Consider the following 26,807-nt stretch of genomic DNA (forward strand, 5'->3'; position numbering starts at 1 on the left):
TCAATCGGGAATCACTCAAATAAATATATTTCATTCAATATAATAAACATTAATGAGAATTCATAGGAATTTAAATTTTGCGTATGAAGTGAAAATAAATGAAGGTCCTTAATAACAAATTTGATAATTTCAACGAAAAAAATTTGTTGGTAGAGTAAAACGTTTGATGGAAATGAACAGAACGATGTTATGTTTTGTAGTTATTGAGCATGCGCGAATAAAAGGATCCTTTTCTTGCCATAAAGGGCCAATATCCGGATGTTATGAGGAAGGACACATCAAACCTTTTTCCAACCTCAAAATTAGTTCATGAAAAACGTTTCAATTGTACTTTCGTTTATTGAACTGGCCCTTAATGTAGTGAAAATTAGTCGTTTAAACTCACCGAAGCCGTTAACAATATTTTCATATTATGAGAAAGGTTAGCTGAATCTACGTCAACATAAACGTATTCAAAAACATGTCAAAGCTTCTGAAAACAAACGAGATATTCGTGCAACCTTTAAATCCCCAAAAAACCTCACCGCCTCGTCTCCGGCCGAAAAAATCGACTTGTTCGAGAGGATAAAACGTCCCGAAAGCACTTGCGTTTAATTATCCTGATGTAACCGAATCCTGCGGCGATTACCGTAAGCCCACACGCCTCCTCGACCGTTCAATATTTGCATTCCCCGGTTGGGCTATCGCCAGCAGCGGTAAAAATAAAAAAAGAAACGAGACGTGATAACCCGCAGTTTGCGGCTTTCGAGAATCGTATCTACCGCTTAAATAGGCCGAGGGTGATTCAAACTCGTCGCAGGACTTTTTACGTCGGTAAAAACGGCGCTTGGAGCCTTTCCAGCAGAGACTTGCAGAAGGATCTCTCTATACTGGAGGTCTGCAAGTGTTTGGATAATGGGTCGATTTTGGTGCGATCGTCCCTAAGCCCGCAATCGTAAATTACGAATCCTGTTGCTTCAATAGTAACAGGGGAAGTTATGGGGAATCTGAATTTAAAAAAAAAATCCTTACCCAGTTAATTTCCTAAAAAAAAAACTTCTTATTCACTCAGTAATTGTTTCGTCCTCATTGTATCGATGTAAAGAGTTTCCCAATAGTAATATACAATTTCGAATGATTATAATGCCAACACTGTAAATTTTGTGTTGACATGTCTTATGGCATTTGTGTTCTGTAGGTTATGCTATTGTAGGCGTACAACTTTGCTTCCGACGATTGTTTCCAAAATTCGTGGTTTTATTGTAAAAAACTGGTTATACATTTATGATTCAAAGTATTGTCATCGCTGACAACTACTTTCTCCCATCTTTCGGGCAGCGTTGAAAGAACTGGTCATCTTTTGACGCGTCGATACAATTTTTTAATTCTTCATAAGACCAGAAGTGCTTGTCAGCCAGGCTGTGTACTTTGATCGAAACAAGTGATAGTCCGAGGGAGAAACGTCTGGACAATACGGCGGGTGGGGTAGGACTTCCCATTTCAACGTTTCCAAGTATGTCTTGATCACTTTCGCAGCATAGGGTCGAGCATTGTCATGCTGTAAAACCACTTTATCATTTCTCTCGTTGTATTGCTGTCGTTTGTCTTTCAATGCTCTGCTCAAACGCATTAATTGGGTTCGATAACGATAGCCTTTGTTTTTTCAGTCGGTTTTAACAACTCATAATTCAGTACGCCGAGCTGGTCCCTCCACATACTGAGCATGTCCTTGGAACCGTGAATATTAGGTTTGGCCGTCGACGTGGAAGCATGGCTGGGATATCCCCATGCTTTTTTGCGCTTGGGATTATCGTTATCAACCCATTTTCCGTATCCAGTCACAATGCGATGCAGAAAACTCTTCCGTCTTTTCCTCGTAATTAGCTGTTCGCAAGCAAACAAACGCCGTTCTACATGTCTCGGCTTCAACTCGTAAGCACCCAATTTCCTTGCCCCTGATTCATTCCCATGACTTTCAGGCATTTTTAAATGGCTTGTTGCGTAACTCCCAATGATCCTGCCATTTCTTTTTGCGTTTGATCAAGTAATGCCTTCAATTCTGCATCTTCGAAAACCTTCTCTCTTCCACCGCCATGCTGGCCTTCGACGTCAACATTACCGTTTTTGAAGCGTTGAAACCACTCTCTACACGTTCTTTCACTAATAGCGGCCTCGCAATAGGTATTTCAGAGAATGCTATAAGCCTCAGTTGCAGATTTCTTCATATGAAAGCAGAAAATTAAGACCTCCCGCAAATGACGTGAATTTGGCTATAAGCTAACATGTTTAATCGAGAATAACTTTATGATGCAGAGACAAATCGACTAATATTACGATGGTGTTATGTTTACAAATACCTAAGCTCATTGTATGACATCTATTTATTTCGACTACCACTCACCGCTACAGCCATCTCTTGTAAAACGGCGGAAGCTAATTTGTACACCTAAATAAACAGTCATATTTCATCACTTATAGGTTTTCCTTGTATCTTAAGCAATTTAGAATTATGTATTACCTGCATGCTACAGATTCTACCCCCACTTACATTCTGAAAAATATCGTTTCTGAATACGATCAATAACACCGGTCCCAACATAGACCCCTGAGGGAATCCTACCTCCGCGACTCTGAGGCGAGGTACTTCCCAATTCCATTCAATTGCATGAGTGGATCACCTCTTCGTAGCGTGAATTACTATCTTCAATTTTAAAATCGATTACTTTTTCGCATTCGTCGATTTCATTCGAACAAAATGTTGCTTCGAGCTGAGATCAATCAACCAATGATAACAATGTTGCAACAATATGGTATCATCCGACTATCCTAATCCACGCATTCGAGTGTAATTTCCTCAAATCTATTCCGCGAAGTTATTTTTGTGGGTGCAACATTGCAACGCTCGACAATTAACCCAAATATTGCCAAAGCCGTTTCCAGACTTGGAGCTGCTCCATAAGCGGCATAACGGGGTCGTAATTGGGCCGAAACAATCGACGTCATTTCTCAGAACAAACAAAGCCATTCATCAAGCTCGATTCCGAGTCTTATGATGGTCGTCTTTGGGTCACGGGACTAATACAGTTATTCCCTTGGATGTCCCGGTTTTCGTCTTCGGTGCAATTTACGTATAAACCCCCAGACGACTTCGCATTTAGACGTTCACGAGCTCAGAGGAATGAGACGATCAATCTAACCTCGTTTTCTGTCTCTCGGCTGTTCGGATCTTCACGTCTGAATGCATAATTTGTACAGATATTAGCGTGGATGGACTTGAAGGTAGTGTTTTCGGATCGACAATGAGCGACGCCCTCTAGCGGATTTTTTTAGTAACTACTTAAAACTACCTCACTGAAATTCAATCGAAATGTGAACTTTGGATCAATGATATCTGAAAGGGTTCTCCAATACGAATTATACAATTAAAAATGATTACATTGGTAACACTGTGTTTTATATTCTAATATTTCTTATGTCATTTGTGTTCAGTATGTTATGCCATTTAATCATGGAAAGATACACGCTTCAACAACGTTCAGAAATTGTTGAATTGTTTCATCAGAATCATTGCTTATTTTTGAATGCTGCGACAACTTTAAGAAGAATTCGTTAACGGCATTATTCTGTTAATCGTCGTATTTGTATACAAAGGACCCCGCACGTTTAGTATGGGAAATGGCTTTCCGTGAATTTGGCTGAATTTTTGATATGTTATAGTTCTTGATTAACTGATCAGAAAAGTCCTTAGCCACAAAGCTCAAAAATGGACAGTTTTCGAGATATGGAGCTTTGAAAATGGATTTTTTCCAATTTTCGAGGTTTTTGCTCATCAATTGGGGAGCTCTCATTTCTGGTTTTGATGGAATTTGGATGTTCGGCGGCCAGAACCCGACTGAGAAATGATCTTCCTTGGTTATATTAGGCACCGCCATCAATATTTTTTTATACACTGCTCCACATTGGCTATGAAATGAGATACAAAATCCAAGATCTTCCATACATCTTTTCATGCCACAAGATGACGCCAGAATAATTCACATGACCGAGAAACGACATATTGTGAGATTTTTTTAAGAGAGACCATAATGACTGAACCCTCATATATATGATGTCCAATAATATCAAATATGTTAGCCAAAATGTTCATAACCAGGCACCGCGAGCTGTAATGGGGGAAAATGGGAAAATCATAATCATATATCCTCAGGGATAACAATTGTGATCACAATGGATGTCATTTACATATGGTATGTGATTTGTTTCTCACAAATCTCGATAATCTGACAATGGGGTGCCAAGACATTTTCCTCAGAATGTCTCGAAATTGATGATAGCATCTCACAGACGAACGAATCCGTGAAAATGTCTGCAGTTTTGATGAAATATAGTACTATACGGGTAGAATATAGAAGTCCAAGTGTTGGAAGCTAACTATGAATGGAACTTCCGATATTAACCCACGAATTCTTGAAAATAATTTTTTTTTCTATGAACTTTTTGAACTTCACACATACGAATGAATATTATCTAATAATATGATCGTTGGCAAAATGAATGATTAGATCAATCAAAAACAATATAATAATGAGAGTAACATTCATAATAATAATATATATATATGTTACCAAACCATTAATTTTGCCCCCGATTCTTGCGATTGCTAATATAATTTTAAATTGTTGTTTGTTTATTATCATTATTGTTATTATTATTATGAATGTTACTCTCATTATTATATTGTTTTTGATTGATCTAATCATTCATTTTGCCAACGATCATATTATCAGATAGTATTCATTCGTATGTGTGAAGTTCAAAAAGTTCATAGAAAAAAAATATATTTTCAAGAATTCGTGGGTTAATATCGGAAGTTCCATTCATAGTTAGCTTCCAACACTTGGACTTCTATATTCTACCCGTATAGTACTATATTTCATCAAAACTGCAGACATTTTCACGGATTCGTTTGTCTGTGAGATGCTATCATCAATTTCGAGACATCCTGAGGAAAATGTCTGGGCACCCCATTGTCAGATTATCGAGATTTGTGAGAAACAAATCACATACCATATGTAAATGGTGATCACAATTGTTATCCCTGAGGATATATGATTAGGATTTTCCCATTTTCCCCCATTACAGCTCGCGGTGCCTGGTTATGAACATTTTGGCTAACATATTTGATATTATTGGACATCATATATATGAGGGTTCAGTCATTATGGTCTCTCTTAAAAAAATCTCACAATATGTCGTTTCTCGGTCATGTGAATTATTCTGGCGTCATCTTGTGGCATGAAAAGATGTATGGAAGATCTTGGATTTTGTATCTCATTTCATAGCCAATGTGGAGCAGTCTATAAGAAAATATCGATGGCGGTGCCTAATATAACCAAGGAAGATCATTTCTCAGTCGGGTTCTGGCCGCCGAACATCCAAATTCCATCAAAACCAGAAATGAGAGCTCCCCGATCGATGAGCAAAACCCCGAAAATTGCAAAAAATCCATTTTCAAAGCTCCATATCTCGAAAACTGTCCATTTTTGAGCTTTGTGGCTAAGGACTTTTCTGATCAGTTAATCAAGAACTATAACATATCAAAAATTCAGCCAAATTCACGGAAAGCCATTTCCCATACTAAACGTGCGGGGTCCTTTGAAAGTGAATTTTCCTTAACGACACAAGATTATGAAGTACATGAAGTACTTGGTACCACTTTCAAATTTGTCGACAAGACATAGTTGTATTAATTGAATAATGAGCATCGATTTCGATAAAAAAAAATCATACTATGATTATAAATGGCATAACCTACAGAACACAAATGACATAAGAAATGTCAAAAAATATTACAGTGTTGCCATTTGAATTGTATCAATCCTCTTGGAAAACCCTAAATGAGTGAGCTTCAGTTTCACTGGTAACTATTACAATTCTATGAACATAATCTATTTTTCTTCAACTCTAGAATTGAAACTTAATAATTTATATATCGGCAATTTGTGGACACATAATCAGGAAGTTGAGAATATTCATTGTTATGGCTCCACTAAATACTTTTTTATCACAGTTCCAATCCAAATAATTCCTGATTTTTTTTATATTCATCCAAACGCATATTCATTAATCTTCTATAATATTTTTATAAGGATGAAGAATGTTCTATAACAGAGAAAGTAAGAAGAGTATAAAATTCACATTGTTCAAGAGAGAATCCTTCTAATTCATTCGCATTTGGACTAAATCCAAACATCCTGCAGGAACATTCCTGCGGTAGGAGTACATCAAAACTGCATTACTGCCAGGCGTCGTCTTTCATTACCAGCGTCGTCGATATCCTCGTGCACGGCCACAAGCCAAAACCGTTCATAGCGTTTAAATTATGGGCAAAGTTACCCTATATATTATAAAGTCCCAGATTCACCAGACGTTACTTATTATCTCATTAACAAATGATGTTGTGGGAAGTATCAAATCATACTATATTGATTGATAAAAATAAAACAATAAAATATGAAATGCTTTCTTCACAACAGTACCTAATATTGACAAAAAATAAATGAAAAAAACTTGTTATAATGGCAACACTGTGTATCACTTCTTGACATTTCTTATGCCATTTGTGTTCAGAAAGTTATGCCATTTAACAATGGAAAAATACACACTTCAACAACCTTTAGGAATTGTTGAAATAGAGAAAATAATTTTATTTCTTATAGAAATTTAAAACACCACAATTTTGTATTATCACTTCAATAACTAATTTAAAAAACGAATGATTACACCAATTGATTCTACTGAAAAAACTGTCTATAGAACGTTTTTATTTCATATTGATGGCACCAGTAATAAATAAGTTATGAGAACTTTTTATTTCACACCTTTTTCCAATTTTCTCATAAAAACAGTTGAACCTATAAGGTTGCGGTTTTCATCGAAAAATACTGTCAAAAATCTAGCTAAAAGGGATTCTGAGATCTAGACACCTAATTTAGGACACCCGATACCCAAATCCTGCTCATTACGAAACACCCCCTTAATCAGATAATACCGTAACGTCTGGCAACCCCGCAATCGGAATTATCGTCCAAAGTTGCCGGATTTATTAGTCGCGCGATCCGGTAAAGCGGTTTTATTTACGACCCGATAATATCGGCGCGTCGGGAGAAGAACGCAGGTGCCGACGGCGGGCGTCGTGACGGCCGAGAAGCGCGGCGACGGTCTCTGAATTCGGAATGAGGGAAAGCGGGAAAAGTTCCGCTCCCGGCGATCCGGTTGACCGGAGAAGTTTCCGGAGGGATGCGTTCTCGGAATTCGGAACTGCTGTTAAATTTTGGGGTTTTTTTGTCGAAGATGGGAGTTTTGGCTGCCGCAGTCCCGATCAAATTATTCCCTTGATGTCGGTTCGAATTCCGCCTTGCTATCGAATCCTCTTTCTCTGTCTCTAGAAATTCATACTTTGAATGTTCCAGTCCCCAACCTTTTTTTATTTTTCCACCTATATACATTTCTCCTCCTCTGTAACTTCATATTCTCAAATTTTTTTTTTGTCTCCATAACTTAATATTTTATATTTTATCAATCTCTACATGTTTCTCTATGTTCATATCTCCAGCTCTGTTCTACTATCTAACATTCAGACCTCTAATATCAAATACACAATACAATTTTGCACAGATCTCTGTTTCTATTTTCTGTTTTCTCGATATATTCATCCTGCTCGATATGTTTATCCATATATCTCTTCAGATTCCCATAACATCATTTCATTAAATCTATATTCCTATGTTTCTATTTTTTCAATCACCCAAGTATTTTTCTCTACATAGATTTCTTCATCTCGTTCATGCCTCTAAAATCGAATACATAAAAGAATCTTCATGGATCCCTGTCTCTATATAGTATCTATCTCTCTAAAGTCTCTGTCTCTCTAAAGTATCTGTCTCTCTAAAATCGATGTCTCTTTAAAGTCTCTGTCTCTTTTTGAAGTCGATGTCTCTCTAAAGTCTGTGTCTCTCTAAACTCACTGACTCTCTATAGTCTCTGTCTCTCTGTAGTCCCTGTTTCTCTTTAGTATCTGTCCATATAGTCTATGTCTCTGTAGTCTTTGTCTGTATGGTCTCTGTCTCTATGCAGTCTCTGTCTCTGTCTCTATAGTATCTGTATCTATAGTATATGTCTCTATATAGTATATGTATAAAGTCTCCGAATAGACATCTCTGTATATTTTTATATCTCTGCATATTTTTTTTCTATATATTTTTATTTCTCTGCATATTTCTCTATCTCTACTATATCCTCCTGAGTCCCGATGTCCAATATGTTGGACATCCAGATTCAAGCGTATTATTAATATTGTAGTGAATTTACGACAGTAAATCCTTCGGTCCAACGTATTGGATGAATTTACGAACGCGTTGCATGCCCAGCTGTTTTGCTGTTACGCCAGAGTGCGCTGTTATTTGTTTATGAAAATTTTGTTCATGATGGCCGCCTTTCGTCCTACAACTATTGACTGTAAGTATTGATTTTTTCCTATTTTATGTGTGATGTTTGTTTGTGTCACTGCATTAGTATTCTAAGAATGTAATCAAATAATTTTTTTTTTACTACAAGTGTTATTGAACAAAAAATGACTATTTTGGTACCTGTCCATCCAGTTGGACAGTAGGTCATACTCAAACTTTTTCCACATAACGATACTTTCTCTTTCAGCGATTTTCGGGACGAAAAAACGACTGAGATTTGGAGTAGACGATGAAAAAATCGAACAACTTCTGGATGCCGACTGTTCAGACTTAGAATTAGATGATTTTTCTAATGATGAAGTTGATTTCGAAATTCAGCAAGATATCCAGGAAATTGAGGACGCTCCTGAGGACATTTTGTCTGAAGAAGATTCTGATGACGAGTCGCTCAGTGTGATTAGAGAAAGGATAACTACTGAACGGGTTTATAACAGAAACCGCATAAATTGGAAAATATTGAAAAACTTTATTCCACCAAACTTCGTGTTTGAAGAACCTGTTGACAACGTCGAATCTCGCAGAGATTGGAAAGTTCAGGACTATTTAAAAATGTATCTGGATGATGAGATTCTCCAGAATATTTGTGATTGCACGAATGTGAAATTTTTGGAAGAGAAGGGAAAATCAATGAATCTGATATTACCAGAAATTAAAAATTTTATAGCTATTACAATTTTGATGTCATGTTTGAAATATCCCCAAGTAAGAATGTACTGGGCAAAAACAACTAAAGTTAGTGCAATAGCTACTGCAATGACCAGGGATCGATATTTCTTGATTAGGAATAATCTGAAAGTAGTGATCGATAACAATGTCACACCTCAAGAAAAAACGCTCGACCGCTTGTACAAGATTCGTCCTCTAATTGATCGTATTCGGAAGGGGTGTTTGATGTTACCGAGATACTCAGAAGTTGCCATCGATGAACAAATGATTCCCTTCACTGGAGTTTGCAGAATGAAGCAATTTATTAGAGGTAAGCCTAATCCTGAGGGATTGAAAAATTTTGTTTGTGCGACCCCTGACGGGCTTATTCTCGACTTTGAAATTTATCAAGGAAAAAACACTTTTTTACATGAGAAATCTAAAAATCTAGGAATCGGCCCTTCATCTGTTATCAGATTAACTGAAACCTTGAAAGAAGGAACGCATATTTTCATTGACAGATACTTCACCACAATACCGCTTCTGGAATACATGTTGGAAAAAAAGATGACAGTCACCGGTACAATAATGAAATCTAGAATTCCCAGGAGTGTGCATTTAACACCTGAAAAGACAATGGCAAGACTTGGGCGAGGTTCTTCAGAAATGTCAGTTAGGGCAGACGGAAAAATTTCGGTGGTACATTGGTACGATATGAAAAGTGTTCTGATTGCTTCTACGGCTTTACAAATAGAACCTCAAGACGAGTGTAAGCGATGGTCCAAAAAAGACACCAAATACATAAACATCCCAAGACCGAACATAGTCAGCAAATACAATTCCTGCATGGGGGGAATCGATCTGATTGACAGAATGATAAGTTATTATCGTATCAGCACCAGAACAAAAAAGTGGACAGTGAAGACTATTCTTCATTTAATGGACTTGGCAGTAGCTAACTCGTGGATTCTATACAGAAACGATAGAAAAAAATTAGGTGACAGATCTGCAGAAATTTCGAAATTTCTCGATTTCAAGATTTCTTATGCAAATTATCTATTTGAAATTGCGAACTTGGAGAGTGCCACTGAAAATAAATTACCATCAATAATAACCAGAAACAGTTTCCACATGTCTGTTTCGCAAGTTTCCTCCCCATCTGCTTCAAAAGGGAAAAATCTACATCTACCAATTGTGGCGAGTGAACTCAAGAACGCAGTCAGATGTAAAAATCCAGGTTGCAAATTGAAAACTAAATTTTATTGTGAGAAATGTACCCTATTTTTGTGCTTGACAGGTAGCAATAATTGCTTCAGAAATTTTCATTTGCATAATAATCTATAATGATATCGTCCTGATGTCCATCTCATTGGACATTATTTTTTTTGTACTTCCCCTTGAATAAAATTTTTCAAAAAAATTTTGTGACGTTTTCAGTGTTAAATGAACCGAAATACCAAATATCACCTTTATATCACCTTTAATATTATGTCGGGACTCAGGAGGTTATATCATCCAGCTTCTATATTTCATTATCAACTTGTCTAAGTCTTTAATTTCCTTTAACTTTTTTAATCTATCTATTTCACACAAATCTCTGTCTCTGAAATATCTATCTCCTTAGGTATTTTATTTTTATCCATCTCCCTTTATTTCTGTTTATATATTCCTCGATTTCTATATATTTTGTTTCAAACCAAACCAAGACATATTTGTTTCAATACATCTATATCCTCATGTTTTTCAAGAGCCCTCTATTTAATTGATTCTAAAAAATTTGGCTTTGTTTTTTCATTCACTTCAAACACGAGGTAATCTCAAACTTTCTCCATCTCGACCCATCAATCCTCATTTCCTCCCTATCCGAAAACCGTAGCATAAAAGACCTAAATCAGTTACGTCCCAACCATAACTTTCCAGCGTTTTCCAATCTTCTTTTCACGGAATTGAATTACACGCGTTCCCAGTCCATAGTAATTGCCCATTGTCCTAAATACACGACGATGGCAACAACCTAACCTAACCTATTAGAGATCACAATGACGCGATATTTTTTCCGCGTTTATTCCACATCCTTTATTCCCTCCAGTCGGATTTCCGAGCCCTCCGGTCCTTTTGTGTCGACTTCCGTGCATCGGGACAAAAAAAAAAGAGAGAGAGATCTTGTAGAGACGTGACCTTTTAATATTTATACGCGTCTGGCGAGGGGAGGTAATGAGCAAGACGGAAAGGAGTGGATTATCCTGTAAACATTGTATATTTTGAGCGCGAGAAAGCTTAACAGAACCCCCTCGCTTAATTGATTTCAAATTTGCATGAGATTACGGGATGAAATAGCGAAGCGATGAAGATGGTTCAGGTTGACTAAATGGAGAACTTTTCGAAGACATCCTGCTTAATCAACTACTTTCCTCCCTGCTTTCGATTCAGAAAGTGTTTTCTCATAAAACTTTAAAAACTATTGAAAAGTTCTCATAACTTCTTTATTACTGGTGCTCACGTCATCTTCCAATTTTCTCTTGTAGTTTGAAAACAGTTGAATTTATGAGGTTGCTGTTTTTCTCTCAAAAATCAGTCCGGAATATGTGTCACTCATTTTTTTTTTTGTAGCTCGAAGGGATTCCGAGATACCCTCATTCTTGATTTTTTTTATGTCAACATAGACCAAATTTGTAGTTTGGCCTAGTATACTTTGTGTATTGACTCGAGGTAGAGGGTCCATGATTAAGGACCAGTTTCATAAACGAAAGTAAAGTCTCGTTTTCTGTGAGAAATCTTCTTTACAATGAAACGTTTTCCATAAACCAATTTTGAGGTTAGCAAAGGTTTGAAGTGTCCTTCCTCATAAAATCCCGATATTGGCCTTTATTCTATGAAGGAGATTCATTTCTTCACGCATGCTCTATGACTACAAAACATAACCTCATTCTGTTGTGTCATTTACATCACACGTTTTTCTCTACCAAACAAACTTTTTTGTAAAAGTTATTATATTTGAAAATTAGGACTTTTATTTACTTTTACTTCATACACAAAATTTCAATTCAATTTCAATTTAAGTTCAACAAAATTTCAATTCAATTTCAATTTAAATTTAACAAAATTTCAATTCAATTTCAATTTAAATTGAACAAAACTTCAATCTATATGAAATATTATTATTACCAAATACAGACAATAAATCACTAGTTCTCAGAGTAGACAACTCTAGAAAATTTAACAGCTTTCTCTGAAAGACGGTAGGAATATGTTCATGAAACCTGAGCCATATTCAAGCTCCATTTGAAGGCGACTTTCTAATGAAACGGTCTTTACCAAGGGAAGCTTTTTTGGGTGTATTATGAAACTTGGCCCAAGTGTTTGGTTAAGTTATTAGTTATTCGAAGTTGTGAATAGGTGTCTGTTGAAATATTCAAGTGTGTACACGTTAAATATTTCAAATACATAATAAAATTTCATCTAAGTGGATTTTTTCAAGATTTTCAATAGGTTATGGCCCCAGACGATCCGTAAATCGACCGGCCGCCAGTACCTGATCACCTTTAGACAAAGCCTGAATATACCGACATAAACACCGTCGTCGAAACGAAAGAAGTTCAGGCTCTACATAAAAAATCCTTCTAATGGCTTTTACGGACTACCTCACTTCGAAATGTAATCCATTTATCTAATTACCCCAATAAATCAACCCCCGCAATCTAGCAGCTGTCTTATCTCAACAGACCATCGCGTAGGACGTAAAAAGGCACCGTTAAGAGGGCGTTTTCTCCGGAACGATGTCGGCGTGGAAATGCAGCTGGAAAAGTTGTAAAAACGGTTCAATCACGCTGGAGACACTCAAGCGATGCACTTTCGTGTATGCCTGGTTGTATCATCGCAACAAGATGGCCGAAAATTGCACACGAAGGTTTACTACTGCGTCTTCGGACGTAATGGCAATTTTATTATGGAATTGAAATTTGACAGAGTCCGCAGTTTTTGGGCGTGGTACAATAAGTTGTCATATTACAAGTCAATAGCCCTTCGATGACTTATTTCATTCGAGTTATCAGTTGAGTTATACCTAAACAATTTTTGATTGAAAATCGAAGAAGAAGCTGATTATTCTTGATGTGTTACATTGCACCTCGACATTATGGTTTATTGTTGTTGTTTTCACCATTGCAGCATCTACAGATGCACACCTTCCAGTTCAATAACACTAATGTACTCCAGTATCTGGGATGACATTAAGGAGGTCACATCCTCTCTCCTACAAAATTCGTGTCTGAAGAATTTTTGCTTTTGGGACCAAATGATAAGGAGTTTCTTCCTCCTCCCTACAGAATATGCACTCGTCAGTTTCTGATAAACTCCTCATTAGTGTTTTTTAAGAGAGCTATAAAAGAGCAAGGAGGTATTGCATATTACTTCGGATCCTACAATATTGAATTTGACCAATTCCTAGTTTCCTCCTTTTCTGGAAAATCTTTCTTATAGAAGCATTTTCCTTTCTTTACTTTAACATTCATCGTGCGATCAGAAGACAATGATTTATGATTAATCAGCTGGCCGAAATTTAATTTGATCAAAATACTAGAATAGTTATTTATAATACAAGTGCAGAAGGCATTGATATTCTTCCACGAGTTCAAAATTCAAAAACGAGCCACGAAGTGGCGAGTTTTGGAATGAACGAGTGGTAGAATGAGCCTTCTGTACGAGTATTATACATTAATTTCTCTAATTCATTGCATTTTCATTGAAATTAATGAAATATTTCCATAAATATAATTTAGTGCTTTTTGCATTGAAAAATGTTGGTTGGCAGAACTGATTTCTTCAAGGCAAATTGATGAATTGACAGATAAAGCCGTGGCGGAAAGTTCGGAGTACCAACATAGAATAATAAAATATAATCATGAAAACTGTGCGTTTCTGATATATTCTCGCACGTTTTTGTTCTACAAGATGTGGAAGAATGAACGGAATAACCACAGAATTAGAGAAAACAACATTCTGTAGAATATTGCCACCAACACTGCGCCAAGAAAATTAACAAACCAAAAATGAAAAACTAACAAAAATCTAAACTAATAAAAACCAAATGGTACTCACGTATAGGAATATCTGGATAAGTGTTCAGCACATACCTGTAAAAAAAAAAATTTAATCAATCAATTCATTAAAACAGATTAATTTGAGAAACAAAAATAGTAAGTGGGATTTGAGTTTCATCATCTTCCTTTAAATGTTTTCTCTTTGAGTAATATCTACATATATTACAACTTAAAACCAAGAATGCGAGGAGAAATCCAGTGGCTGTTCAAATTTTTAGACCTAACCTCCTTAAGTTTGTATATACAGGGTGTTTCTTTATGAAAGACTAATATTCAAGGAGGGCGATTCTTGGAGCCATCTTAATAAAAAACTTCATATAAACGTATGTCGTAAACGTGCTAAATATTGAGATACAGGGTGATAAAGTTTTCAGAAAAAAATAAATTTTATTTTATAGCCACAATGATTGAAATAGTTCGTCCCAATGCATTTAGTTGTGCAACAGCATTATTTTCCACCTTGAAAAATAGACAAAATGAAAATTGCAAAGAAAATTGGTGCAATAGGCCCCAATATAAATGACCGAAATTTTTCCCTTTGCAGATGGTCCCAGGGCCTACTCTTCCACCAGGGTTTCGTGGACTGCGCCCGAGCTGCCCTCCTGCTCCCCCTAGGAATATCCATCCTCCACTGCCAGCCGGTGCACAAATGCTCCCTGGTGGAGACTGCCTTCCTGCTTCTGGTCACCGTGGCCACGGTAAACATGCTCACAACGGTCCTTAACGATTCCCCCGTGTTCCCCGAGGACGAGGACGACTCGGACGACGGCCTGATGGACGCTCCGCTACTGATGGACTCGCCGCAATGCGTGCTCTTCGGCACCTTCATGATCTGGTTCGCCTCCATCACGATCAACCTCGGTCCCACGTTTTTGTCAGGTGAGTCCAGAAAATCGAAGGGATGTGGCAACAACGCAGCTAAGAGTGCTTTGGTATTTCGAGATTTGTGGGGACCAATGTAGTTCGATCGAAAGAAAATGTCGTTGGCAACAATCATAGAGTAATTAACATAGATAGAGGGAGAATAATTTTTACATGTCCCCTACATGGTTAGATTACGTTGTCGGTTGTGATATATTTTCAAATCCAGCATTTTACTAAATCATTATTAGTGTATATTATTTTGAATGAAATATATTTATTTGAGTGATTCGCGATTAAATATGCAAATTTGAATATTTGGAATCTGATATTTTTGCTACTTGTCGAATTTATAATAAGCAGAATATCTATTATTTTCTGTATCTACCTGCTGAAATCCAAGGTTTGGCAACTTTTGCTCTCCTAGTGTCATCGGTTGTTTCACATCGTTTGGCGCGTTTAAAATTTGTTTTCGGAATTTCTGATATATTTAGGTATTTATTTCAATATATTTTGAGTTGATATGAAACGTTGATTCACTATGGGACACAAGAAGTACGTTCTTTGTGGAGAAACTCCCGAATTGAGTGGAATATCGTATCACTGATATGTTTTCATTTTCGCGCTTCATGTCAAATTTGATAGTTCATGTTGAGAATGAAATTTGCTTACTGAAAATGGCATATGCTCTCTCTATCTATGTTTATTGCTCTGAGGGAACAATCCTCTTATTGATTACAAAGCAAATTCTGAGATTATATACCGAATTGTCCTTGTTTACTGGGAAATACTGAAACGGATGGCGAATATGAGATGCCAACTGTATCAACCTTCAAAACAAAACCAGGCTATTCTAAAGTTGGTTTTGTCAGCTCTTTGCTATGTTGCCATTGTACTCATTCTTATTGTACCTATTTCGAAATTTGTTTTGTAAGCAATAAAAGGATTGTTCTGACAGTCTGGCATCAACACTTTCCATCGATGGCTAACGCCATGCCATTAGCCTAGACGTCTAATTAATTCATTGTATTCACAGTATTAAGAATTATGTTTATGTTCAGATATGTGACAATATTGAAAATTAAAAATATAAAATAATATCCATCCCTTTGACATAGGTTTCTTTAAAATATTTATAATGCGTAACAAAAATGCTTCCATATATCTGTATATATTAAATTTTTTCTAGGTGCTTTAGCGGCCCCCGCGGAAGGGGGACACAAGGCCCCCTCGTGCCCCCTGATCTACGGCCCCCTGCGTCACTACATCCTGAACGCTCTGTGGATAGGTGTCAATTTAGTGTGTGTGTTTCTGACTCTGTTCCACTTGAAAAAACTGCACAAGGATCTGACGAAGGCCAATGTAGAGGCCGTCAGGGTGGCGGGACTGGTGACGACCCTGGTGAACGTTACAGGGGGCGGTCCCTGCATGAACGCCACTGGAGACAGGGTAAGCGATGGCCGTGGTCTGACAATCGGCACGTTATTCAGAATAAACTGAGATATCAATTTATCCTTTTGTACTTATTGTAGCTGTCAGCTTGGAGTATTTTCAACGTTCAGTAACTACTACCGGAACCGAATAGATTCTAAGGCCGCACCTACATTAGGTCCGCATTTCTCCCGATCCGATCCGATCCGACGTTGTCCGATGGTCGGACGACGTCGGAAGAAAAACAAACACCTTTATCTCAATGTTAGTGCCTGGGAAGTGAGCCCTCGATTCTACAAGCCGAGATAATGGCTGTTTATGTATGCGCCCAGGAGTGTCTCAAAATGAACCTCAAAGGGGCGCATATCTACATCACCACGGACAGCCAAGCCACGCTGAGATCCCTGGAATCGTGTTGTCAGGGGTCTCTGCTGACTTGGGAGTGCCGTAACACCATAAAGCAACTGGCCAGAGGAAACAAGGTGACTCTACTATGGGTACCAGGGCACTGTGGTGTTGAAGGAAATGAGAGAGCGGACGAGCTTGCAAAAAGTGCATCTAGGCTAAGACCTGCTGGACCTGAGCCTTTCTGTGGGATAGGAAAAGACCAATACAAAGCTGCGGTCCAGCTATGGGAGTTGAACAGTAGGACAATCCACTGGACTAACACTCCTAGACTTGCTCAGGCAAAGAAATTCGTGAAGATTTCACCTACTTACACCAGAAAACTCCTGAAGCTGTCACGAGCGGAGCTTCAGGTGATGGTGGGACTGCTGACGGGGCACTGTCGGTACAAACATCATTTGTACCGTATGGGTAAGTCAGCAGACGAGATTTGCAGGCTCTGTGGATCGGAAGTAGAAACTTCTGAACACTTGATATGCAAGTGTCCAGAGCTGGCTGGCCTAAGAACCATTCACATGGGCAAGCCGGTCCTGGATACCAGAGAGGTAATGGCCAAGGCCCCTAGGGAGGTTGTCAATTTTATTAACGTCGTTGACGACCTCCCTGGGTTTCTATGAATGAGTAGGGTAGTGAACAAAAGATCTGCATGGTCGCAGTTCCCGGAAGGCTCACCGAAGCAAAACGACCCCAGTTCAAATAATAATAATAATAATAATGTTAGTGCCTACAATTGAAACGAAGCTTCCTTCCCGACGACACGGGAATCGAGAATTCGGAAGCTTCGTTTCAATTGTAGGCACTAACATTAAGATAAAGGTGTTTGTTTTTCTTCCGACGTCGTCCGACCATCGGACAACGTCGGATCGGATCGGATCGGGAGAAATGCGGACCTAATGTAGGTGCGGCCTAAGGTGATAGAGTAAATATCTGTCAATATTTGACCAAAGGAGAAGAGACGAAAATAATGTGCGGTGTTGCCAGAACCATTGAATAATCAGTAGAAGTTAATAATATTACAATAGTTTCAACTTTCATCGAAAGATTGTACTTCACGAGTCTTTTTGAATAGTTTTACAAGTTTCACATTTGGCTGTAATGATTTTTGCAATATTTTATTAGTATTATAATGTAGATAATTGTTCAGAGGAATCAAGTGAAATCCCAATGAAAATCGGAGAAAAATCTCCAATTTCGTTTTGAATTGAGAAGTCACGTGATGGTGTTCCCTTTTAACTGTGTAGCATTAGTATTTACTTCGTTTTTGTTCATACCACTCATTTTCTTCCGAAAAAGTACGGCATTTTCTATCGAAAACACAATGTCCTATTGTAAACAGTAAAACTATTGTTTCGACAGTTTGGCAACATTTCCCTTCGATCGCCGACGTCCTGCCGTTGCTAAAATCTGACCCCCCCACCCAACGTAGAATTGAAACATCCGGGCGAATACAAACTCGAGCAGATAATTATTATTCATGAAGCACAATGTACAAAATCGACGCTGCTAAAAAATTTTCCATCTCCCCTATAAAACTTCCATTCGGCCTAATGAAAAAAAAAAGGGGTGGGGGTGGGGAGGCGAGACGACGAATTCGATGTACGTGAAAAGGGCCGCTTGAAATTCAAACGCGGTTTGTAACGAAAAAAAAACATGGCGAAAGGTCCGATTCCGAAATATCCTCATTATACAAGGCACTCTGGGATTCATAACGAAGTTTTAGGAAAAATGCCTTTGGGACTTCCACGTCACGGAGTACTGTCACGTTTTCCCTGGAATTGAGACGTCTGAAAATATCCCTATCCGTGTGAAGATCCGGAGTTCCGGGTTCCGGGAAGACATCTCCAGGACGATCGAGGAATTCGCGCACAGGAAATGGACGTGTCGACTAAATTGTGCCATTTCGCATCACGATGACTTTTTTGACAATTTCCGTTTATTTTAACGGTTCGCATTTTTGCTCTGTTATAAAGATATAGTTCGTCTGAGGAAAAAACCTTTTGGACGAATACAATCATAACACTGTGCTATAAAAGAATAGCCATAAAACACTGACATACGTGTGGATAACCAACATTGGCAACGATTCGTCTAGATATTGGAGATAATCAATGCGAGGAATAGAGATGCAATCCAATAAGTTAAATGAAGATAGAAGATGCGTTCACTTGAACAATTTCCTTTCCAATATCGCTTTGATGGAAGGGGTATACGTAGGCGTGTTCGAAATCTGTTTATCTGAATTCTGATTGGCAGAAAGAGAGATATGTGCTCCCCTATTGTTTCTTATTGGACAGTCACTGTTTCTGGAAGGGAATATAGCAAAACGTCGCTCTTCGTCTGACTTTCGGCATTCTCTATGCATTTCTCTTTAACACGTAGATATAACATCTCAAGATATCGACTTGCCAGTACTGTATAAACTACTAGTGGAGATATAAAGCGTTGTCCTGCCAAAAATTCGGCTTTGAGTTGTACAAATTGATTTGAAAAATGTGAAGAGAAGATAACCATAACAAATTCAATTCCAGTAGACTGTCATAATTACATTTTTTGACAAATTTACATAATATTTATTGTCAACTGAAATCTCCAAGTTTTATTGAACTCACTTTTGAATGAAGAGATTCCAGTAATTCATATCAAAATTTAAATTTTTACTTTCCTTCGAATGCAGAATAACATTCTTGGAGCAATTGCAATCCAAAGCCATTCTATTTTGCAATTTGACATAGATTTTCATGCCAGTTCGAAATATGGGTGATTCGGTATCTTAAATTCTAAGGCTGTTTACTTTTTTTTTGATGAATAAAAAGTAAACTAGTGGACCTCCACAAAAAAAGTTGTATCTCCAAAACTAACGGTGACAAAGCCTTCAAATGAAACTTTTTTTGTAGATGAAGAATTTATATAAAACATATCAAAATTTTCCGCGCCTTTTTTCGAACAAATGTCATCTTAGCGGAAATTAAAAAAACATCTTCAAAAATTTCAGTTCACATGTAATAACTTCTGAAATACCTAATAGCTTGATCTCACAACTGAACTGTCTTTTTGTAACCTCAGACAATGCGTCAGTGGAATTATAGTAACATGTTGAAAATCTTGATTTTCCGACAAAAAAATTGTTACCAAACGAAACACAACACGAGAGTCTACAATGTAGATATCTTATTTTTTTAATTTCCACTTATTTTTCGTGGATTTTACTGATGTTTTCATAGCTATTCAGCACGGAAACGAACAAATCAAATATCTTCATCACATCCTTTTCGAATACAAATTTCCATAGATGAATGTTGCCAAGTTTACAAATTTATCCGACTCCCAAATCTTATTATTTTGATCGTTCTGTACGTCAAAACAGCGAACGACAGGCTTTTAGTCCATTTCAACTTTGGAAACAACAAAACCCCATTCGCAAATTATCGGATCGCAGATAACTACTTCCGGGACAAAATCAAAAGAACCGAAACTCCAATTCCGACTACCGCCGATATTACATCCCCCTAATGCTCCCCCCTCGAGTTAATCATGCGACAGAGTCCTCTGGCGCGCAAACAACTCCTGAGGCCATAAGGAAAGAAGAAGATTGGGAAGAAAAACGGCCCCTGTTACAAAACTATAGTCGTCGTAGTTCCTACGTAGTTCTCTGCTCCCCACCTCTCCTTCCAATAAGGAGTGAGGGAGTAAGATTGGAGGACTTCGGGTCAGATTGATGCGAAAAAATATTTCCAAGTTTTTAGGCGGAAAAGTTTTCGACATATTGGAAACGAAGTCCGGATGATCTGGCTTAGCGTAGGGGAAGCCTCTTACCCGATATACGGACGCCGGAATGTCGTTTACATCAGTGGCGTATATTTTAGCATCTACTGGTTGATATTAGGCCAATTGAAAAGTCCCCGGTCTGATGGACAGATGGCGGTGCTAGTAATAAATCCATATGATTTTAGTTAGTACCAACCTTCAAACGATACGTGTCAAAATTTGACAGCAGTCCGACCATTAGTTTGTGAGATATTCCGTTGTGAGTGTAGCTACTTTTGTTATTTGAAAAAAGATGGGAAAAAAAGAGTTTCGTGTGCTGATAAAATATTGCTTTTTGAAGAGAAAAATACCGTTGAAGCAAAATCTTGGCTTGATGAAGTGTTTCTAGGGTCTGCACCAGAAAAATCAACCATCATTGATTGGTATGCTGAGTTTAAACGTGGTGAAATGAGCACCGAAGACGGCGAATGCAGTGGACGCCCAAAAGAGGCAGTCACCGATGAAAAAATCAAAAAAGTTCACAAAATAATATTGAGTGACCGTAAAGTGAAGTTGATCGAGATAGCAGACATTGTGAAGATATCATCTGAACGTGTACATCATATCATTCACGAATTTTGTACATGAGAAAGCTGTGTGCAAAATGAGTGCCACCCGAGCTCACAATCTATCAAAAGCAACTACGTGTTAATGATTCAGCGCAATTCAGCGCAGTGTTTGAATCTGTTCAAGTGCAATAAACCTGAATTTTTGCGTCGATATGTGACAATGGATGAAACATGACTCTATCATTTCACTCCGGACTCCAATCGACAGTCAGCTGAGTGGACTGCACACGATGAACCGAATCCAAAGCGAGAAAAAACACAACAGTCAGTTGGCAAGTCTATGGCATCGGTATTCTGGGATGCTCAATCAATTCATTGATTACCTCCAGAAGGGCCAGACCATCAACAGCGATTATTATATAGCTTTATTGGATCGTTTAAAGGATGAAATCGTTAACAGACGGCCCCATTTGAAAATTAAAAAAAGGTGCTGTTTCATTAAGACAATGCGCCGTGGTTTGGCAGAATGAGGAGACGATGTTGAAGAGACCACATACACAGAATGAGTGAGAGCAGATGGACAAAATGGGCTAAAGACCAAAAACCAAAAAACCAAAGGTGGTCATCAGCTTCACAACTAAGACAACATATAAATAACGTTTATCTACTCATATTGAATTATATATTCCTTATTCAACTGCTTTTGAGCAATTAATAGTATATATTAACAAACAACGTGAGTTGTAATAATTCACTGCTATAACTCACTATAATAAATCGGAAAAGATGGCTCTCTGCTTCTATACATCTGTGCTTCTATTTGGTTGTCCGAAAAGGAACATTCCATTATTGTTTTTGAGGGGAGGAATGTCACATTGATAATTTTGACGTTTATAGGTAACCTTTGGGGTTTGCCAATAAAATTCTTTCTCTATTCTAGTATTTTAGAATTTATTGTTCTAATAGTAGATAATAGTATATCATTCAACGAGCAGTAACGTAGGTCATAACTCAAGCAGATGAAGTTTGCAGCACGAGCGCAGGCGAGTGCTGTAATTCATCAAGTGAGTTATGGCCATTACCGCAAGTTGAATACTATACTTTATCTACTACTATAACGATAAATACTAGGAAACAAATACAGATAAAGAACTTTATTGACAAACCCTAATAGTTACTTATAACAATGCTATACAAATTTCAGTTGTAATCACTCATTTTGTTCATTGATAAAATTGAGTGTGAATTTTGAAGAAACCAATAGAAATTTTTCGTTTCCAGTTTCTCTGATTTACGTTTAAGAAACGCACGTAATTTAATAAAAAAATTATCTATATTGATTCAATTATTCATATTGAGTATTAGCATGGAGTGAAAAGTTCATGAAGACGATGCTTCATGAATAGTGCTATGTTCACTAAAATATACCAAAGGAAAATTCTCTGTAAACGATGGCTTAATGCTTTGACTGCTATACCAATCTTAAAAATTTAAGAAATTCTGTATGGTAATATTACTACATGTCTTCTGAGTCATAGTAATGAGTTATTATAACTCACGCTGTTTGTTAATATATACTATTAATTGCTCAAAGGCAGTTGAATATTGAATATATAATTCAATAGGAGTACATAAAGTATAGTATTCAACTTGCGGTAATGGTCATAACTCACTTGATGAATTACAGCACTCGCCTGCGGCTCTTGCTGCATACTTCATCTGCGTGAGTTATGACCTACATTACCGCTTGTTGAATAATATACTATAAAAGGCAGTTATAAACAAGACTATGGCTTATGAACAAGAGAAAGAGGAAGAAGTTTTTCGCTGCAGAAACTATATGTTTTTGAGATAATTCAGAGAGATGATATGCGATATTTTACGATCTATAAGTAAATAATAACCCTCAGTGTCAGTTTTGCAGCGTATTTCGTTGAATAAAAGTCGTCAAGATAAGTTTGATGTCCCATAAAAATATTATAGCCTGTAGGATAATTCCCAATCGACTATTTTATGCCAATATCAATTAAGCGCAAGCCTCGATGCGCGCAATTCGGGAGCGAAAGCAATATGGGACCGAAAGTTCTAATTATTGTTTATTGTTCTATTATGCAAACTCGTTGGCATATCCGTCGGGATCGACATTATTGGTTGCTGATTGAATTATTAAATTCAATCGGCACAGGCTCTCGATTATCGGAACTCCGGTTATTGTCCGGACATTTTTCGATTGTCGACGTGGCGGCGGTGATTTATAGAAATCGGAATGATTGAAATTTCAGTTTAAATTGGATCCGGCTGCAAATCCGACTGAATTTAGCATCAGGATCAACTTCGGGGCAAGTTTGCGTACTTGATGACGAGATTGTAAACGATGCTGGATTCAATAATTGAAGTTATAATTTGAACGTTTTTTGGTTTATTATTTTTTTCTTGGTTTATTACTTTCAATAAACAACTCCTATTGAATTATATAAGGTGTGTGAATAAGTCTTTCCCGTTTTTTTTCAAATTTTGAGCCTTTATTGTGAAAAAATGGTTACAAATGAATTATTGAAAGTATTGGCCATCGCTAGCTACAACTTTTCCCCATCTTTCTGGCAACGTACGAATCCCGTTACGAAAAAATTCGACCGGTTTGGCCTCTATCCAGTCATCCACCCATTTTTTGGCTTCCTCGTAGGAATGGAAGTGGTGGTCAGCCAGGCCATGCGTCATCGATCTGAAGAGATGGTAATCAGACGGAGCAATGTCTGGACTATACGGCGGGTGGGGTATTTGAGCGTTTCTAAGTATGTTTTCACCGGCTGTGCAACATGTGGGCGAGCATTGTCATGTTGCAAAATAACTTTGTCGTGCCTGTCGGAGTATTGTGGCCGTTTTTCTCGCAGTGCGCGGCTCAAACGCATCAATTGTCGTCGATAGACCTCGCCTGTGATCCTTTCATTCGGTTTCAGAAGCTCATAGTAAACCACACCTAGCTGGTCCCACCATATACAGAGCATGAGCTTGGCGCCATGAATATTTGGCTTGGCCGTCGGTGATGATGCATGGCCGGGTAGTCCCCATGATTTTCTTCGCTTCTGATTATCGTAACGGATCCACTTTTCATCGCCAGTCACGATACGATGCAGAAAACCCTTTCTCTTATGTCGCTGAAGCAGCTGTTCGCAAGTGAAAAAACGCCGTTCGACGTCTCTCAGCTTCAGTTCGTACGGCACCCAATTTCCTTGCTTTTGGATCATTCCCATGGCTTTCAAACGCTTGGAAATGGTTGTTCGGTCAACTCCCAATGCTTCAGCAAGTTCTTCTTGCGTTTGACACGAATCTTCATCAAGCAAAGTCGCCAATTCTTGATCTTCAAAGATTTGCGGCCGCCCGGAACGCTCCTTGTCTTCCACGTCGAAATCGCCACTTTTGAAGCGTCGAAACCATCCGCGAACACTTGAATCATCGACACAACCTTCTCCATAAGCTGCCTGAAGCAACCGATGCGCCTCGGCAGCAGATTTCTTCAAATTGAACCAATAAAGTGAAACTTCCCGCAAATGACGTCGACTCGGCTCAAATTTCGACATTTTCATGATTTCAAAAATTTATGATGCGAAAAAATTTCAACTAATGTGTTAGTGTGGAATTGTTGACAGATGAATAAGCTTTGATTATGACATATGTAACTATTAAATACTCGCACAGTATTGGTGGCGCCATCTCTTACAAAAAACGGGAAAGACTTATTCACACACCTTATATATTCATTATTCAACTGCTTTTGAGCAATTAATAGTATCTATTAACAAACAGCGTGAGTTATAATAACTCACTACTGTAACTCACTATAATAAATCGGAAAATATGGATCTGTGCTTCTATACTTCCCTGCTTCTATTCGATTGGCCGAAAGAGAACATTCCATTATTGTTATTGAGGGGAGGAATGTCCGAGGGAATGTCACTTTAATAATTTTGACGTTTTCAAATTAAGTTGATATCTGATTATTGTGAATGTTTTGCTGAAAACGATTAATTCAGATAGTGAAGATGAATTATTATATAGGTATACATTTCCAAAAGACAAACAGCTAATGTTACCATACAGAATTATTTTCCCGAAAAAAATAAAAAAGAGTTCGAAAAAATTTTCAAGATTGATGTAGCAGTAAGATCATTAAGTCATCGTTTACAGGTAATGGTTTTTGGTATATTTTAATGCATTTTTATAGGCAACTATTAAGGTTTTTCAATAAAGTTCTATGTCTGTACTGTATTCGAGCTAGCCGAAGCTAGTGCGATTGTAATTTGTGATTGGTGACATCTCTCTTGTACTCGGGATCGAGCACATATGTTTATTTCCCGTTCCTTCTCTCTATATTCTAAGTCTGTATTTTTTTCTCAGTATTTATTGATATAGTCGTAGATAAAGTATAGTATTCAACTTGCGGTAATGGTCATAACTCACTAGATGAATTACAGCACGAGCCGCAGGCGAGTGCTGCAAACTTCATCTGCGTGAGTTATGACCTACATTACCGCTCGTTGAATAATATACTATTGAAAACGTTCGAGAAATGAATTTCAATTCAATTTTCAGGTTAAATTTGTAGAATCTGAAAATTGTGAAGGTTTTTCCAATGAGAGTTTTCACTTTGAATAACCAGCAATCTGGACAGCTGTCACTCTTGAAGCTGTCATCTTTTGAAATTTGACAATTAAAAACATACAATCACAATCACAAATTAGTGATGTGAAGAATCGAAATCGAATGCGTCGCTCAAGAACAACTGAAAACATTGCTGCTGTAGGCTGTAGTCTCAGAGTAATGAACATAGATAGAGGGAGCATATGTCATTTTCAGTAAGCAAATTTTATCCCCAACATGAACTAACAAGTGTGACATGAAGCGCGCAGTAATGATAACATATCAGTGATACGATATTTCACAAATAACCCTCTTCTTATGTCCCATAGTGAATCAACATTCATATTAACTCAAAATATATTGGAATAAATACCTAAATATATCAGAAATTCAGAAAACAAACTTCAAGCGCGCCAAACGACGTGAAACAACAGTTGACACTAGGAAAGCAAAAGTTTCCAAACCTTGGATTTCAGCAGGTAGATATAGAAAATAATAAATATTCTGCTTATTATAAGTTCGACAATATTTGAAGTTATAATTCGAATAATGCAGGCAAGTTTTTAATTCAGTATGAAGATTTCAGGGAAGTATTTTGGTTCATTTTTTTTGGTTCATTACTTTTAATAACGAACCTTGAAAACGTTCGAGAAATAAATTTTTCCCCTACCTAGGGATTACGGCTTGGTTTAAGACAAGCTCAAGTCAAGTAGTAGTTTTTCAATCTCAAGTTAAGGCAAGTGTTTATTTATCAAGTACTTGAATCATATCAAGCTACTTGATTTTTAGCAGTTTTATTGTGTAGTGTCACATCAATAAAAAAAAATGATGAAATAGAAGGAATCTTGGAAAAAAAAACTTGTACTAATTAAACTTATTGTATAAAAGAACCGAAAATCAAAACTTTC

The 26,807-nt window shown here is 37.5% G+C and overlaps 2 protein-coding genes across 3 annotated transcripts in view; one reads left to right on the forward strand and one right to left on the reverse strand.

Moving 5' to 3' along the window:
* LOC123679148 (midasin) overlaps nucleotides 1–26,807 on the reverse strand; it is a 159,712-nt gene that overhangs the window by 110,848 nt on the left and 22,057 nt on the right. The window lies entirely within an intron of this gene.
* LOC123679149 overlaps nucleotides 1–26,807 on the forward strand; it is an 89,791-nt gene that overhangs the window by 53,952 nt on the left and 9,032 nt on the right. For both annotated transcript variants that reach the window (XM_045616571.1, XM_045616569.1), the window contains exons 4-5: nucleotides 14,796–15,130; nucleotides 16,302–16,561. In XM_045616571.1, coding sequence (XP_045472527.1) covers nucleotides 14,796–15,130; nucleotides 16,302–16,561 — 595 coding nt within the window. The remainder of the gene's footprint in view (nucleotides 1–14,795; nucleotides 15,131–16,301; nucleotides 16,562–26,807) is intronic.

The sequence above is a fragment of the Harmonia axyridis genome, chromosome 4, assembly GCF_914767665.1.
Source record: "Harmonia axyridis chromosome 4, icHarAxyr1.1, whole genome shotgun sequence".
Classification (NCBI taxonomy): domain Eukaryota; kingdom Metazoa; phylum Arthropoda; class Insecta; order Coleoptera; family Coccinellidae; genus Harmonia; species Harmonia axyridis.